Consider the following 12696-nt stretch of genomic DNA (forward strand, 5'->3'; position numbering starts at 1 on the left):
TTCACTGGGGTCGACGCTGACTATTTGATGATAGTTAATGCTTTTCTATTATATTTACATTTTAACATAGTTCCAAGACTCGACTGATAAATGAAAACAAACCGAAGTACATTACGATCGATAAAATGGCATTTGATCGGTCTGCGTAGAGAGTTCTAGACTTTCTTGCTTAGTAGGAAATTGAAAGCACGATCTTCGATCACCCAGTGAAGCAAGCTCTTTTGGTAGGGCAGTGACCGGGAAAGAAGATTACGCAATTCCAGGAGTGTGAAATGTTGGGCAATATCCATGGGCTAAGGGGTCAGGGGGTGTTTTATTTGAAAATAATAATTTTTTATTTTTTTAAAATTAATTTTTAAAATTAATATATTAAAATGATTTAAAAACACTTTTAAAAAAATTAATTTAAAATAAAAACAAAAACCCCAACCCATTTCCATGGCAGGAAAGGCTATAAGACGAGGTTTTCACACTTCTCTGTCTTCTCCTTGTCATAACACCGTAAATAATAAGTGTGGCACCATATGAGACTTTAAAGTTACTAGTTTTTTTTTTTTTTTTGAAATTTTAAAGGGTAATTTAAATTTAATCAAATATCTAAAAATAAAATTAAAAAAATCAACCTAAAAGAAAAATGTCATAGGAAGTGCTCGGAGCTGGAGCTGGAGCTGGAGCTGGATGACTCGATATTCATGGGCTTTATCAACAATCAAAATCAATTCAATCTGCTTATCCCGCCATGTTTAAAAGGAAAAACACCATTATTGATTTTTTATTATAAAATGGGACCCTTTTATATCGAGCTTAATTATTTTAGTTGCTAAAATTATGATAATTGATAATTTTTTATTTTTTACACGTCTTCCAATGAGTTTCTTTTTTATTTCTCTAACCTATAGATTAATAAATAAATAAAATAAATTTTTATACTAAAATAAAAATTATTGCATATTGTAAATGGATGCTTGTAAGCAGATCCACTAAGGATGACAATGGAACGGGCTATACCTTTCTCATCTCGATCTCATATTAATTGAGTTTTGGAGAGGAAAGCTTTTTTCTTTCGGGCTTGGCCTTTAATTAAAAAAAATATCTTCTTACAATCAATATTTGATAGTTAATAAGCAGCGAGAAATTAATATTAAATACATATAAATATTGAATTTTACAATAAATCTCATTGATAGTTAAATATAAATATTTTTAAAACAATTATCCTCGATTTATTTAAGACAAACGAGAAAAAATATCTATAATCAAGTCTAGGTTTCCCAGGAGAGGGAGGTTAATGTCCTGTCTCCATTTCCATTTGCTTATTTGAACAAAATGCTAGCCATACTATGTATATATATTTTAGTGGTGTAGTTATAATTGTTTTTTAAAATATTTTTTTATTTTTTAAAAATTAATTTTAATATCAGGATATTAAAGTAATTTTTTAAAAAATATATTTATTTAAAATAAAATAAAATTTTTAATTTTTTTAAAAATATTTTTTAAACGCAAACCTAAAATTATAAAAAAACACAAAAAAAAATTAAACGCGAAAAACAAAAACTCCGTGGGCTCTCAAATCCCTGCTGGGTGTTTGTTGCCACGTGTAAGAAGTACCGCAAACATAAGAATTCCTCTAATCTACAGTCAACTGCATCAAAACCCAACCTCTCACTGTCTCCTATCCCTTCTGTTCCCAGAGAATAAAATCTCTTCGATCTCCGTCGACTTCGAAGGCCTAAAGAAAATTAATTCGAAAATTAAAATTAAACAAAAAGAAAGGAAAAAAACATTAAAAGAAAAACGTTAACAAAAAATGGCACCCACTCGGCGCACGTTAGCACCTCACGATGCTTCCTACACCGTCTGTGTCACCCACGGTCCTTCTCTTTCGCTCACTATCCTACGCACCCCCTTAACCTTTCTACCCCCTTCACTTCTTCTTCTTTCTCTTAAGAACAAAATTCCTATTAGGGTTTCGTATTTTATCTTTTCCTTTCTCTCTCTAAAAAAACAGAGAGACAGAACATAAGTCTGTTGTATGTTCTTCAAAAGCCTAAGCTTTCATGGACAACAGGAGACAAGCCAAGGACTCGCTTTCTTACTCCAATTTGTTCAATCTTGAGGTTTGTTCACATGGGTTTTTGGTTTTCTCAATTGGGTTCTTTTTAGTTTTTTGAATAACTTACTCTTTTTTTCTTTTTTAGATTGGATTAACTAGTTAGTTTTGGGATTTGGGAAGATGGGTTTATTGAAATGTGTTGAATTCGCATTTTCTTTGTGTTTTTGGTTAATGTTTGATTTTGTGGATTTTGTTGCTTGTTTTTAGTCTTTGGTGAACTTCAGAGTTCCACAACCAGATGATGAATTTGATTATTATGGGAATAGTAGTCAGGATGAGAGCAGAGGTAGCCAAGGTAACTTAATTTACTGTTTTGAATGTTTTATTTTGTATTTTGATTGGAATTACTAGGAACCGGTTAGGATTTTTTGCTTCTATACGCTTAATAACTGTTGAGTTTCATAAACTCATTGTTTGTATAAGTCTATTGTTTCTGAAAGACTGTGATTTTTGGAGGTGAATTGAGCTGGAGAGAAGTGTATTTATGTGTTTGTGCAATGTGGTTGGCTATGTACAGGTGGAGCAATGTCAAAATTTGTTAATGGGAATCTATCGGAGAGGGAATTGAGTTCAGGGAAGAGAAAGAGGCGGTATAACAACAGTGAGGGAGAGGAGGAAGACGGATATTCGGGGGCACGCATTACTGAGGAACAGTATCGTTCAATGTTAGGAGAACATATCCAGAAGTACAAGAGGAGGTATAAGGATTCCTTGTCAAGTCCTGCACCTCCTCCTCGGATGGGGATTCCCGTTCCAAAGAGCAGTTTGGGTGGTTCTAAATCTAGGAAGCTGGGAAGAGAGCAGCGAGGGGGTTTATATGATATGGAAACCACATCTGAATGGGTCAATGACATTGTACCATCAAAACACGGAGACTATCATGAGCCAGAGTTCACGCCCAAGTATGTCTTAGCATCATGAGCATTGGAATGTATAAATTCTCAAATACTTGCATGATGGCTATGTTCATTTTTTATTGCTTGGAAAGGTAATTTTTTTTTAAATATTTTGCAGAATATACTATGAACCTCCTTATTTGGATATTGGGGATGGTGTCACTTATAGGATACCCCCCTCTTATGATAAGCTGGCGGCATCTTTGAACTTACCAAGCTTCTCAGATATGTGGGTGGAGGAATTTTACTTGAAGGGCACCTTAGATTTGGGTTCCTTGGCAGCAATGACAGCCAACGATAAAAGGTTTGGACTTAGAAGCCGAGCAGGAATGGGAGAGCCCCAGTTACAATATGAGTCACTTCAGGGAAGGTTGAAGGCATTGGCAGCTTCTAACTCTGCTGAGAAATTCAGTCTCAAGATATCTGAAGAGGCATTGAATTCCTCAATCCCAGAGGGGGCAGCTGGAAATATAAAACGCTCTATTTTGTCAGAGGGCGGTGTAATGCAGGTTTACTATGTTAAAGTTTTGGAGAAAGGAGACACATATGAGGTTTGTGCTCATTTTTGAACTATGAGTAAGCTATGAGAATAAGTGTCTTTTAGTTCCAATGCAGAGTGGTTGATGACATTTTTTTTTTTATTCTCTTTTCCCGAGATGCAGATTATTGAGCGGAGTCTACCTAAGAAGCCAAAAATAATTAAAGACCCTTTTGTTATTGAGAGGGAGGAAATGGAAAGGATTGGTAAAGTTTGGGTAAACATTGTGAGAAGAGATATACCTAAGCATCATAGGATTTTCACTACGTTTCATCGGAAGCAACTAATTGATGCAAAGAGGTTCTCAGAAAACTGTCAAAGAGAGGCATGTATATATCATGTGCTTTTTGCAGTTTTTTTTCTTGTATTTTTCATCTATGGATGATCTCCTTGTTTCAGCTTTATAGTACTACACTTCTGTATGTCTTAGTAACAGTTGCTTTTATTTTCCAGGTCAAATTGAAGGTTAGCAGATCACTCAAAATAATGAAGGGTGCTGCAATTCGCACTAGGAAGTTAGCTAGAGACATGCTACTGTTTTGGAAGCGAGTGGATAAGGAGATGGTATCTTTCTGTTTTCTTGCTGAACTTTCTTTATGTTTTCATATAATGGTCTTCTACAGTATATGCCATATCACAATTAAGAGTCCCAAATATAACATGTTATAAGAGTACATTCGCCCATGGAAACTCTTTCATCTCTTCCCTGTGGCTTCTGTTAATCTGTCCATGGAGGTTTTAATGGTGTGCGCTGAAACTGACACGGTTATTATCCTGGGTCATTGGCTGGTATGACAGTAAAAGTCTTGAGCTTGTCAGCATGGGCCGTGGATTCTAATCTTAGATCGGTAGCTTCATCTGACATTTTTTGACAGCAGGGCTGTTCCAAATTTAGCCTGTGAGGGAATCCATTTTACATATATGCAGATTGAGCATTTTAACCTAAAACCTCCTATCTTTAGCGATTTGGGCTGGTGGAAAGTGAATAAACAACCTGGTTATTAATCTGGTGGAATCTTTTTTTCTTTTGGGAGCTCCAGTGGGATACAGTTTACTGGCATATCTGATTCTAAGCGGAGTGATTAATATTTTTCTGTGATATAACTTTCAAGCTAACAACTGAAAAACTGCTCTACAAAAGTCATCCCTGCCTTTTTTTTCCTTTGGTTATTTATTAATTGCTTCTCTAACTGTTTGCAACATTGAAAATGCCTTGCCTTGCAGGCAGAGGTGAGGAAAAAGGAGGAAAGAGAAGCTGCAGAAGCTTTGAAGCGTGAACAAGAGCTCAGGGAAGCAAAAAGACAGCAGCAAAGGCTCAATTTTCTCATACAACAAACAGAACTGTTCAGTCATTTCATGTCAAACAAACCAAATTCACAGCCGTCAGAAGCTTTGCCAATTGCAGATGAAAAGACAGATGATCAAGTAATGGATTTTAGCACTGCTGAAGCTGGACCTGATCCTGAAGAAGATCCTGAGGATGCTGAATTGAGAAAAGAGGCTCTCAAAGCTGCTCAAGATGCAGTCTCCAAGCAGAAACTGTTAACAAGTGCTTTTGATACTGAGTGTTCAAAACTGCGTGAAGTTGCTGATATTGAGGGACCTATAACTGATGCCTCAGTTGCAGGATCTAGCAACATTGATTTGCAGACACCGTAAGTTTTTTTTTAGGCTGCCCTTTCTTCTTAGTAGTAATAAGTTGTGAAAGATTCTTTTTTGTTTTCAGTGTCTTCTTTTTGAACATTGGCATAATTTTAATGAGCTTATCATGACCATTACTTGCAGCTCCACCATGCCTGTTACATCAACAGTTAAGACACCAGAGTTGTTTAAAGGCAGCCTTAAAGAATATCAGTTGAAGGGTCTTCAGTGGCTGGTTAATTGTTATGAGCAGGTAACGGAAACTTTACATCAGTACCACATAATATTTTTCTATTGAATTCATTACTCATCTCGTGGAAGTCCATGTTGTCTCAGGGCTTAAATGGTATACTGGCTGATGAGATGGGCCTTGGAAAGACTATTCAAGCCATGGCATTCTTGGCTCATTTGGCTGAGGTGATTATTCTTGTCATGGTACATTTCAGAATTTTTTTCTTATTAGTCTCATACTAACTTAATTGCTGCACATAGGAAAAAAATATCTGGGGTCCTTTTCTGGTTGTTGCTCCTGCTTCTGTCTTGAATAACTGGGCTGATGAAATCAGTCGTTTCTGCCCTGACTTGAAAACCCTTCCATATTGGGGTGGGCTTCAAGAGCGAATGGTACTTCGGAAAAACATTAATCCAAAACGCCTTTATCGAAGGTAATTTTCTTGTAACACTTATCTATCGCTTTCATAAAGATAGATTAATGGGTAGTTCAATGGAGAGGATCACATAATTGGATATGTTCTACGTGTATCAAGATAAAAGAGTTACAGCTTGCATGGACCACATCATACTTATTCTTTCTGGATTTTTTTTCCAGTGGATTTCTAGGAACATATAGGGTTCTGTTTTTTCTAACATGACTAGGAATTTTTTGAACTTATGGGCTGAGTCCTGGCATGAGACAGGAGTATCAAAGTAGCATTCTCCTCTGCATTATTTTTAATAGGTTGAAGCCATTGGAATATCAACTTCTTTTGACTATAAACAAATAAATGAAAACCAATATGCATATAAAATCGCATCTGCAAGCACTTTGGAAGCATTAGAGTTTTGGGTTCTAAACTAATTTCCTACAAACTAAGCCTTGGAGTGTTTTTGTAGTTCACTCCATTTCGTGTCTTAAGCCAGCTTTTAAGATACATCATCCAAATAATTTTCTGTTCTATTTCTCAAGTCACTAAATTAAGCACTTGCCACACTTTATCGTGACATTAGTAACCGATCATTTTCTTTCTTGTCAGGGAGGCTGGTTTTCACATTCTCATTACCAGCTATCAATTGCTAGTGTCTGATGAGAAGTATTTTCGGCGTGTGAAATGGCAATATATGGTACTAGATGAGGCCCAGGCTATTAAAAGTGCCAACAGGTTCTCTATAACCAGAGTTCATTTAGTATAATTTTCTGATTAATCATTGTTTCAAGAGCAATGTCATGTTTGAATGAGTTTGCTTTTTTCTTCCATTCAAACTCTTGATGTCAAAGGGAAATCTTCCTATGATTTTTTATTTTCTGTCTTTCCAAAGCATAAAAAAGGAGAGAAGAAACACGTTATGCTCTTACTCTCATCTGATGACCGGATACTTTTGACAGTATAAGATGGAAGACACTGCTCAGTTTTAATTGTCGTAATCGCCTACTGCTGACTGGCACACCAATTCAGAATAACATGGCAGAATTGTGGGCCCTCCTACATTTCATCATGCCCACATTATTTGACAGCCACGAACAGTTCAATGAGTGGTTTTCTAAAGGGTATGTTTCTATGCTGCAGTCAATGCTTGCTTTTTGAACATGCTACACTTAAAATCGAACTTCTATTTTGTTATCAGAATTGAGAATCATGCAGAACATGGAGGTACTTTAAATGAGCACCAGCTAAACAGATTGGTGAGTATGATTTATTGCTTTTTGTAGGTTTCCATTGCCTCCACGATCAATAAATTGTTTGTTAGATGTGCATCCTGCATAATTCTGTACAATAAGAATGTGATGCAGCATGCTAGTGGATCGTGCAAAAAATGAACAACATCAAACTGTTCTAAAATAATGAACTGCCTCATGGATCCTTCAAATTCTTGTGAACTAGTGTGGGTCTTATGTGAGGCTTTGGATGTTTTAGAGGAAGGTACGGATGCAAGTAAATGCAATTCTCTGTTTTTGTTTGGTTTTCATGTGTTCCCAATGTGTCCATGGATTTCATTCACTACCATATGTAACTTAATAACTTTTTATGCTTGCTGGTTAGAGGAATTCTGTGTTGATTGAATGCAATGCAGTGGACTTTTTTTAGTCATAAGAAAGATCTTCCTAGTACCTTTTCTTGCCCTTTCTGGAACTTGTACTGCTGTTTTCCCCCCTATGGTAGTTGACTTATGTTTTGTTCTTTACTTTGACAGCATGCAATTCTGAAGCCTTTTATGCTGCGACGTGTGAAGAAAGATGTGGTTTCTGAGTTAACGAGGAAAACAGAAGTTACTGTACACTGCAAGTTGAGCTCTCGACAACAAGCTTTCTATCAAGCTATTAAGAACAAGATATCTCTTGCTGAGTTGTTTGATAGCAATCGTGGACATCTTAATGAGAAGAAAATTATGAATCTCATGAACATAGTCATTCAGCTGAGAAAGGTATGCTACTAATTTGCTGGGGGTTTCTCATATTCTATTCCGGAATGTATACATTATGCAATTATGTTATGTGAATATTTGAATAATATGCTATTTTATTGTTTTTGTACCAAAAATTGAATGTTCTATTTGCATGATGGTAGGTTTGTAACCATCCAGAGTTGTTTGAAAGGAATGAGGGAATCACATATTTCTATTTTGGAGAGATTCCTAATTCTTTCCTGCCCTCTCCTTTTGGGGAGTTGGAGGACATACATTATTCAGGAGGTCGAAATCCTATTACGTATAAGGTACTTTCTTGAGTTGTTTTGTTTGTGTTTTAGAAAAAAATGGTATTTTAACAAATGCTAAAGTTAAAGAGTAAAGTCTCTGTGTCCAATGGTTACAACAACAGTTTCCTTTTCAAAGCAATAGCTATGATATTTGTTGACACTACCATTCTTCTCCCACCCAGATTCCAAAAGTAGTCCACAATGAGATTGTCCAAAGTTCTGAGGTACTTTGCTCAGCAATTGGGCATGGTTTTGGCAGAGAGTCATTTCAAAAGCATTTTAATATATTCTCATCAGAAAATGTGTATCGATCTGTATTTGCACTGGACAATAGCTCAGATAGCTTGCTTATTAAGAGTGGGACGTTTGGTTTTTCTCATTTGATGGATTTATCCCCAGCGGAGGTTGCATTTTTGGCAATTAGTTCATTTATGGAGAGGCTGTTGTTTTTTATTATGAGATGGGGCCGGCGATTTTTGGATGGAATCATGGACTTGCTCATGAAAGACATAGAAAATGACCATAGCAATTACCTTGAAAAACATAAAGTTAGAGCTGTTACGCGGATGTTATTGATGCCATCAAGATCTGAGACAGATATGCTAAGGAGGAAAATGGCAACAGGTCATGCTGATACTCCATTTGAAGCTCTAGTTAATTCTCATCAGGACAGGCTTCTGTCCAACATCAAACTTCTCCACTCAACTTACACGTTCATCCCACGGACCAGAGCACCACCGGTATATCCGCATTCTCAGATTGTCTTCTTCTTCTTCTTCTTTTTTCCCTGTTTATCATTAAAGAACTGTTAACCTTTGAAAATTTATTAGCATACTGATTTTTTCTCATGTTGATAGATCGGTGGCCAATGCTCAGATAGAAACTTTGCCTACCAAATGATGGAAGAATTACACCAACCCATGGTTAAGAGGTTGTTAACTGGGTTTGCACGCACATCCACATTTAATGGACCTAGAAAGCCAGAGCCTCCTCATCCTTTGATTCAGGAGATTGATTCTGAACTACCTGTTTCACAACCTGCCCTTCAGTTGACATACAAGATTTTTGGTTCTTGTCCCCCCATGCAAAGCTTTGACCCTGCAAAGTTGCTCACGGTGCAAACCTCTCTGATTCTCGAGTCCTTTTATTTAACTCAAAATTGTATTTTCTAATGATTATATTTGGATTGTATTTGTATGTTATGTAGGATTCTGGAAAGCTTCAAACACTTGATATATTACTGAAACGATTGCGAGCAGAAAACCACCGAGTTCTATTGTTTGCTCAAATGACAAAAATGCTGAATATTCTCGAGGTATTTTTGTTTTATCAGTTATTCATGATATTGGTTGAAAGGTTTCTAGGTAAGTGAGAAGTTGGTTGCTGTTGATCTTGTAGAAAATATTTTGGGATTAAGGCATGGTTGAGTTGATTTATTTGGAAAACAGTGAGTTTTTTTTCTTTGTTTTTATGATTTGTTGTCCAGCTGTGTTATTTCTTTTTATTTGTTGATCTACAGCTGTACCAATTCAGCCAAATTGGTTATATATTTGACAAGCTTTGTCCACATAATTGGCCTGCATTTGTTGCTTTAATCCAGCATTCACTATAGGAAAACAAGTATGATTTTTAAGAAAAGCAATGGTCAGTTGGAACATGGTGTAGAATAATCAACAGCAAGACTTAATATTATATGATCTGTTTATGTCATAAATGGTCTGTGGTGATTGTCGCATTCAATGATGACTTGAGTATTTATTTGGATTTCCATGTTCAGAAATAGCTTCTTAGTGCCACACACACACACACATATTATGTTATCTATCGCCCATGCCCGTCCTTTCTGCCTTTTGCTTTTAAATAACGTTATTGCGCTTGAGCTACAACTTTCAATTGTGATGAGGTCAATTAGTTGATATTTCTTTGTCCCATTTTTTTTTAGAAAGTTTGTTTCGTTGCTTACTCATGTGCAATCACAGGACTACATGAATTATAGGAAATATAGATATCTTAGACTTGATGGATCTTCCACCATTATGGATCGTCGGGACATGGTCAGAGACTTCCAGCTTAGGTTGGTATTTTCTTTGCTGTCTGGTGACTGATTTGAAGAACATTCCTTTATTGGTGCTTTCTCATTTTGAAATGTTGTGAGTTCTTAACTCTTTTTGTTTTTTTACTATTGGGATTTGCAGGAATGATATTTTTGTTTTCTTGCTAAGTACCAGAGCTGGTGGGTTGGGTATTAATTTGACAGCTGCAGACACTGTTATCTTTTATGAAAGCGATTGGAATCCTACACTAGATTTACAGGCAATGGATAGAGCACATCGGCTGGGCCAGACGAAGGATGTTAGTTCTCTCCTGATTGTTTTCTTTCTTTTTTTCTTCCTTGTTTACAGAGAAACCCTCTACTCAAATGTGCTTTATGCGTCCACACACAAAATGGTTTTTCTGATTCTAGCCATATCTATAATTCTTGGCTTAGTTTTATTTAAGTTCTGAATAACACTGAACTCTTTCATGGTGTAGGTCACTGTCTACCGGCTCATTTGTAAAGAGACAGTTGAGGAAAAGATTTTACAAAGAGCAAGTCAGAAAAATACCGTGCAGCAGCTTGTTATGACAGGTGGTCATGTTCAGGATGATCTCTTGGCTCCTGAGGATGTGGTGTCCTTGCTTCTGGATGATGCCCAGCTGGAGCAGAAGTTGAGAGAAATTCCACTGCAGGTGAGGTTTCCATCTGTATTGTTCTAAGTTTCTTTTCAAGAACTTGGTTAAGTTGCTGATAATTTTCTCCTGGCATAAGAGTTTTTGCCCCTTTTCTCCCTGCAAAACTGGCCTTTAGAGTATTCACCAGAAAAGGAAAAGTAAATTTAAGAGCTAGAAAGTGACCAACAGAGATAGAAGTAGCATTAAATTTAAGTTGCTTATAGAACATGCAATCATCTTTTTATCAATTGCTGTTTTCAGGCCAGGGATAGACAAAAGAAAAAACCAACGAAGGCAATAAGGGTAGATGCTGAAGGGGATGCAACTTTCGAAGATTTGACAGAAACTGTTGCTCAGGGCACAGGAAATGAACAATCCGAGGATGCAGAGAAATTGAAATCACCCAATAGCAATAAGGTATTTTGACTTCTAAGTGAATTTTTATGATTCACTCCCAAAATTTCTCTTCTACTGTTACATTTTGAAACAGCATTGATGTGTCAACTTTGTGGAGATATACCATTTAGTAGCCTTAAGAACAACATCCTCTTCTGAATAAATGTGAAAAAAAAAGTGAAAAGGAGGAGATTCTCAAGTACCCTTATTATTTGTGAAAAATTCGGGTCAGTGCATGCAAGAGCCCTGATATCTCAAGGTAAAATTTACCTTACATATTCTTTTGCCTCAGACCGTGAAGGTGAGCTGTGTGGATGATAGTCAAAAAAGTTACCGAAGCTGCTGTTTTTGTTCGTGATATTTTGGCATTCAAAAGTTGGCCTCTATGCAACGTTCTGTATATCTGTTGCTTTCTGTTTTTATTAACAAGCACATCTCTTGTGCAGAGGAAAGCTGCTTCTGACAAGCAGATTACATCAAAGCCAAGGAATTCACAGAAGAATGAACCAAATTCTTCACCGATGGACTATGAACTGGATGATCCTATTCCAAATTCTGAGCCACAGTCACAGAGACCCAAGCGGTTGAAGAGGCCAAAGAAGAGTGTAAATGAGAAACTCGAACCAGCATTTACTGCCACACCCTCAATCGATTCATCACAGATCCAATATCCACCTACAAATAATCTTGCTTCAACATATTCTAACACTTGAGCTTGATAATAATCTGCAGCCAGAAGGTTGAATCCATTGATACGGCCGCGACACCTTGTTCAAGGGTTGGGTTGCCTGGTTGCTCATCTCAGAGTAGGTATTTTGATTCCACCTTTTGCAAATCAGTCTTGCTATGGAAGAAACCGGGGCACAATTGAGAAAAAGCAAACCCAGCGATATGGTACTGTGTATATACAATTTTTTGGATTTGGGTTCTAGGTCAACTAATTATTTCTACAGATCCGGGTATGTATAGGTGGGTCTATTCTCTGTTCCTTGTGCAGTAGCATGTATTTCAGGTCTTGTAAACCTCTACGCCCACAATCAGAAAATGCTGTTGGCAGGGGAACTTAGCTTCAACAATTATTTAATGAGAAATTGTTTTATGGCCCAGTAATGCTCCCTTCCCCTCCTTCCCTCTCTAAGTTCCGTGTCAATGACCCAGCATGCTGCAAACCATTCTTAGCTTATGGTGGCGGTGGAAAGGAATTCAAAGCCTGGTCTGAGTTTACTCGCCCGTACCTGGGAATAGCAGGAGATAGATGATGACACCGTTCTTAGCTAGAGCTTATTGGTTTTGGTATGGTGTATCCAAAATGTTCTCTACAAGTTGAAAAAATAGGATAAATGTTCATTCATATTACCTGAGATGAGCCAAAACAGGGTGAAAGTGTCTGAAATGTTCCGCTAATCATTCCATTCAATGTGACTTTTTTATTAGAAATTTTTATTACTTCTGCTAAAGTTTGATCCAACTAAATTATCTATAAAT

General features: G+C 36.8%; 1 protein-coding gene across 1 annotated transcript; it reads left to right on the forward strand.

Moving 5' to 3' along the window:
- The first annotated feature begins 1755 nt into the window (after positions 1–1755).
- Positions 1756–12317, forward strand: LOC133676591 (chromatin-remodeling ATPase INO80-like). Its single transcript, XM_062098283.1, has 23 exons — positions 1756–2120; positions 2324–2411; positions 2634–3018; positions 3131–3563; positions 3675–3875; positions 4004–4114; positions 4775–5205; positions 5336–5444; positions 5528–5608; positions 5684–5856; positions 6445–6570; positions 6795–6956; positions 7034–7091; positions 7601–7831; positions 7975–8121; positions 8286–8843; positions 8961–9218; positions 9311–9418; positions 10083–10177; positions 10299–10455; positions 10636–10833; positions 11077–11232; positions 11658–12317. The coding sequence occupies exons 1-23, from the start codon at positions 2061–2063 to the stop codon at positions 11922–11924; spliced, it is 4593 nt and encodes a 1530-aa protein (XP_061954267.1). The 5' UTR covers positions 1756–2060; the 3' UTR covers positions 11925–12317.
- The last annotated feature ends 379 nt before the right edge of the window (positions 12318–12696 follow it).

Source organism: Populus nigra, chromosome 17 (assembly GCF_951802175.1).
Source record: "Populus nigra chromosome 17, ddPopNigr1.1, whole genome shotgun sequence".
Taxonomy (NCBI): Eukaryota; Viridiplantae; Streptophyta; class Magnoliopsida; order Malpighiales; family Salicaceae; genus Populus; species Populus nigra.

Bases quoted from the DNA above. Each gene is read 5' to 3' on its own strand.
- LOC133676591 (XM_062098283.1), top strand. From the start codon at position 2,061: ATGGACAACAGGAGACAAGCCAAGGACTCGCTTTCTTACTCCAATTTG. The intron at 3,876-4,003 runs GCATGTATATAT...TTTATTTTCCAG, and splicing joins CAGAAAACTGTCAAAGAGAG to GTCAAATTGAAGGTTAGCAG. The intron at 8,844-8,960 runs GTATATCCGCAT...TCATGTTGATAG, and splicing joins CACGGACCAGAGCACCACCG to ATCGGTGGCCAATGCTCAGA.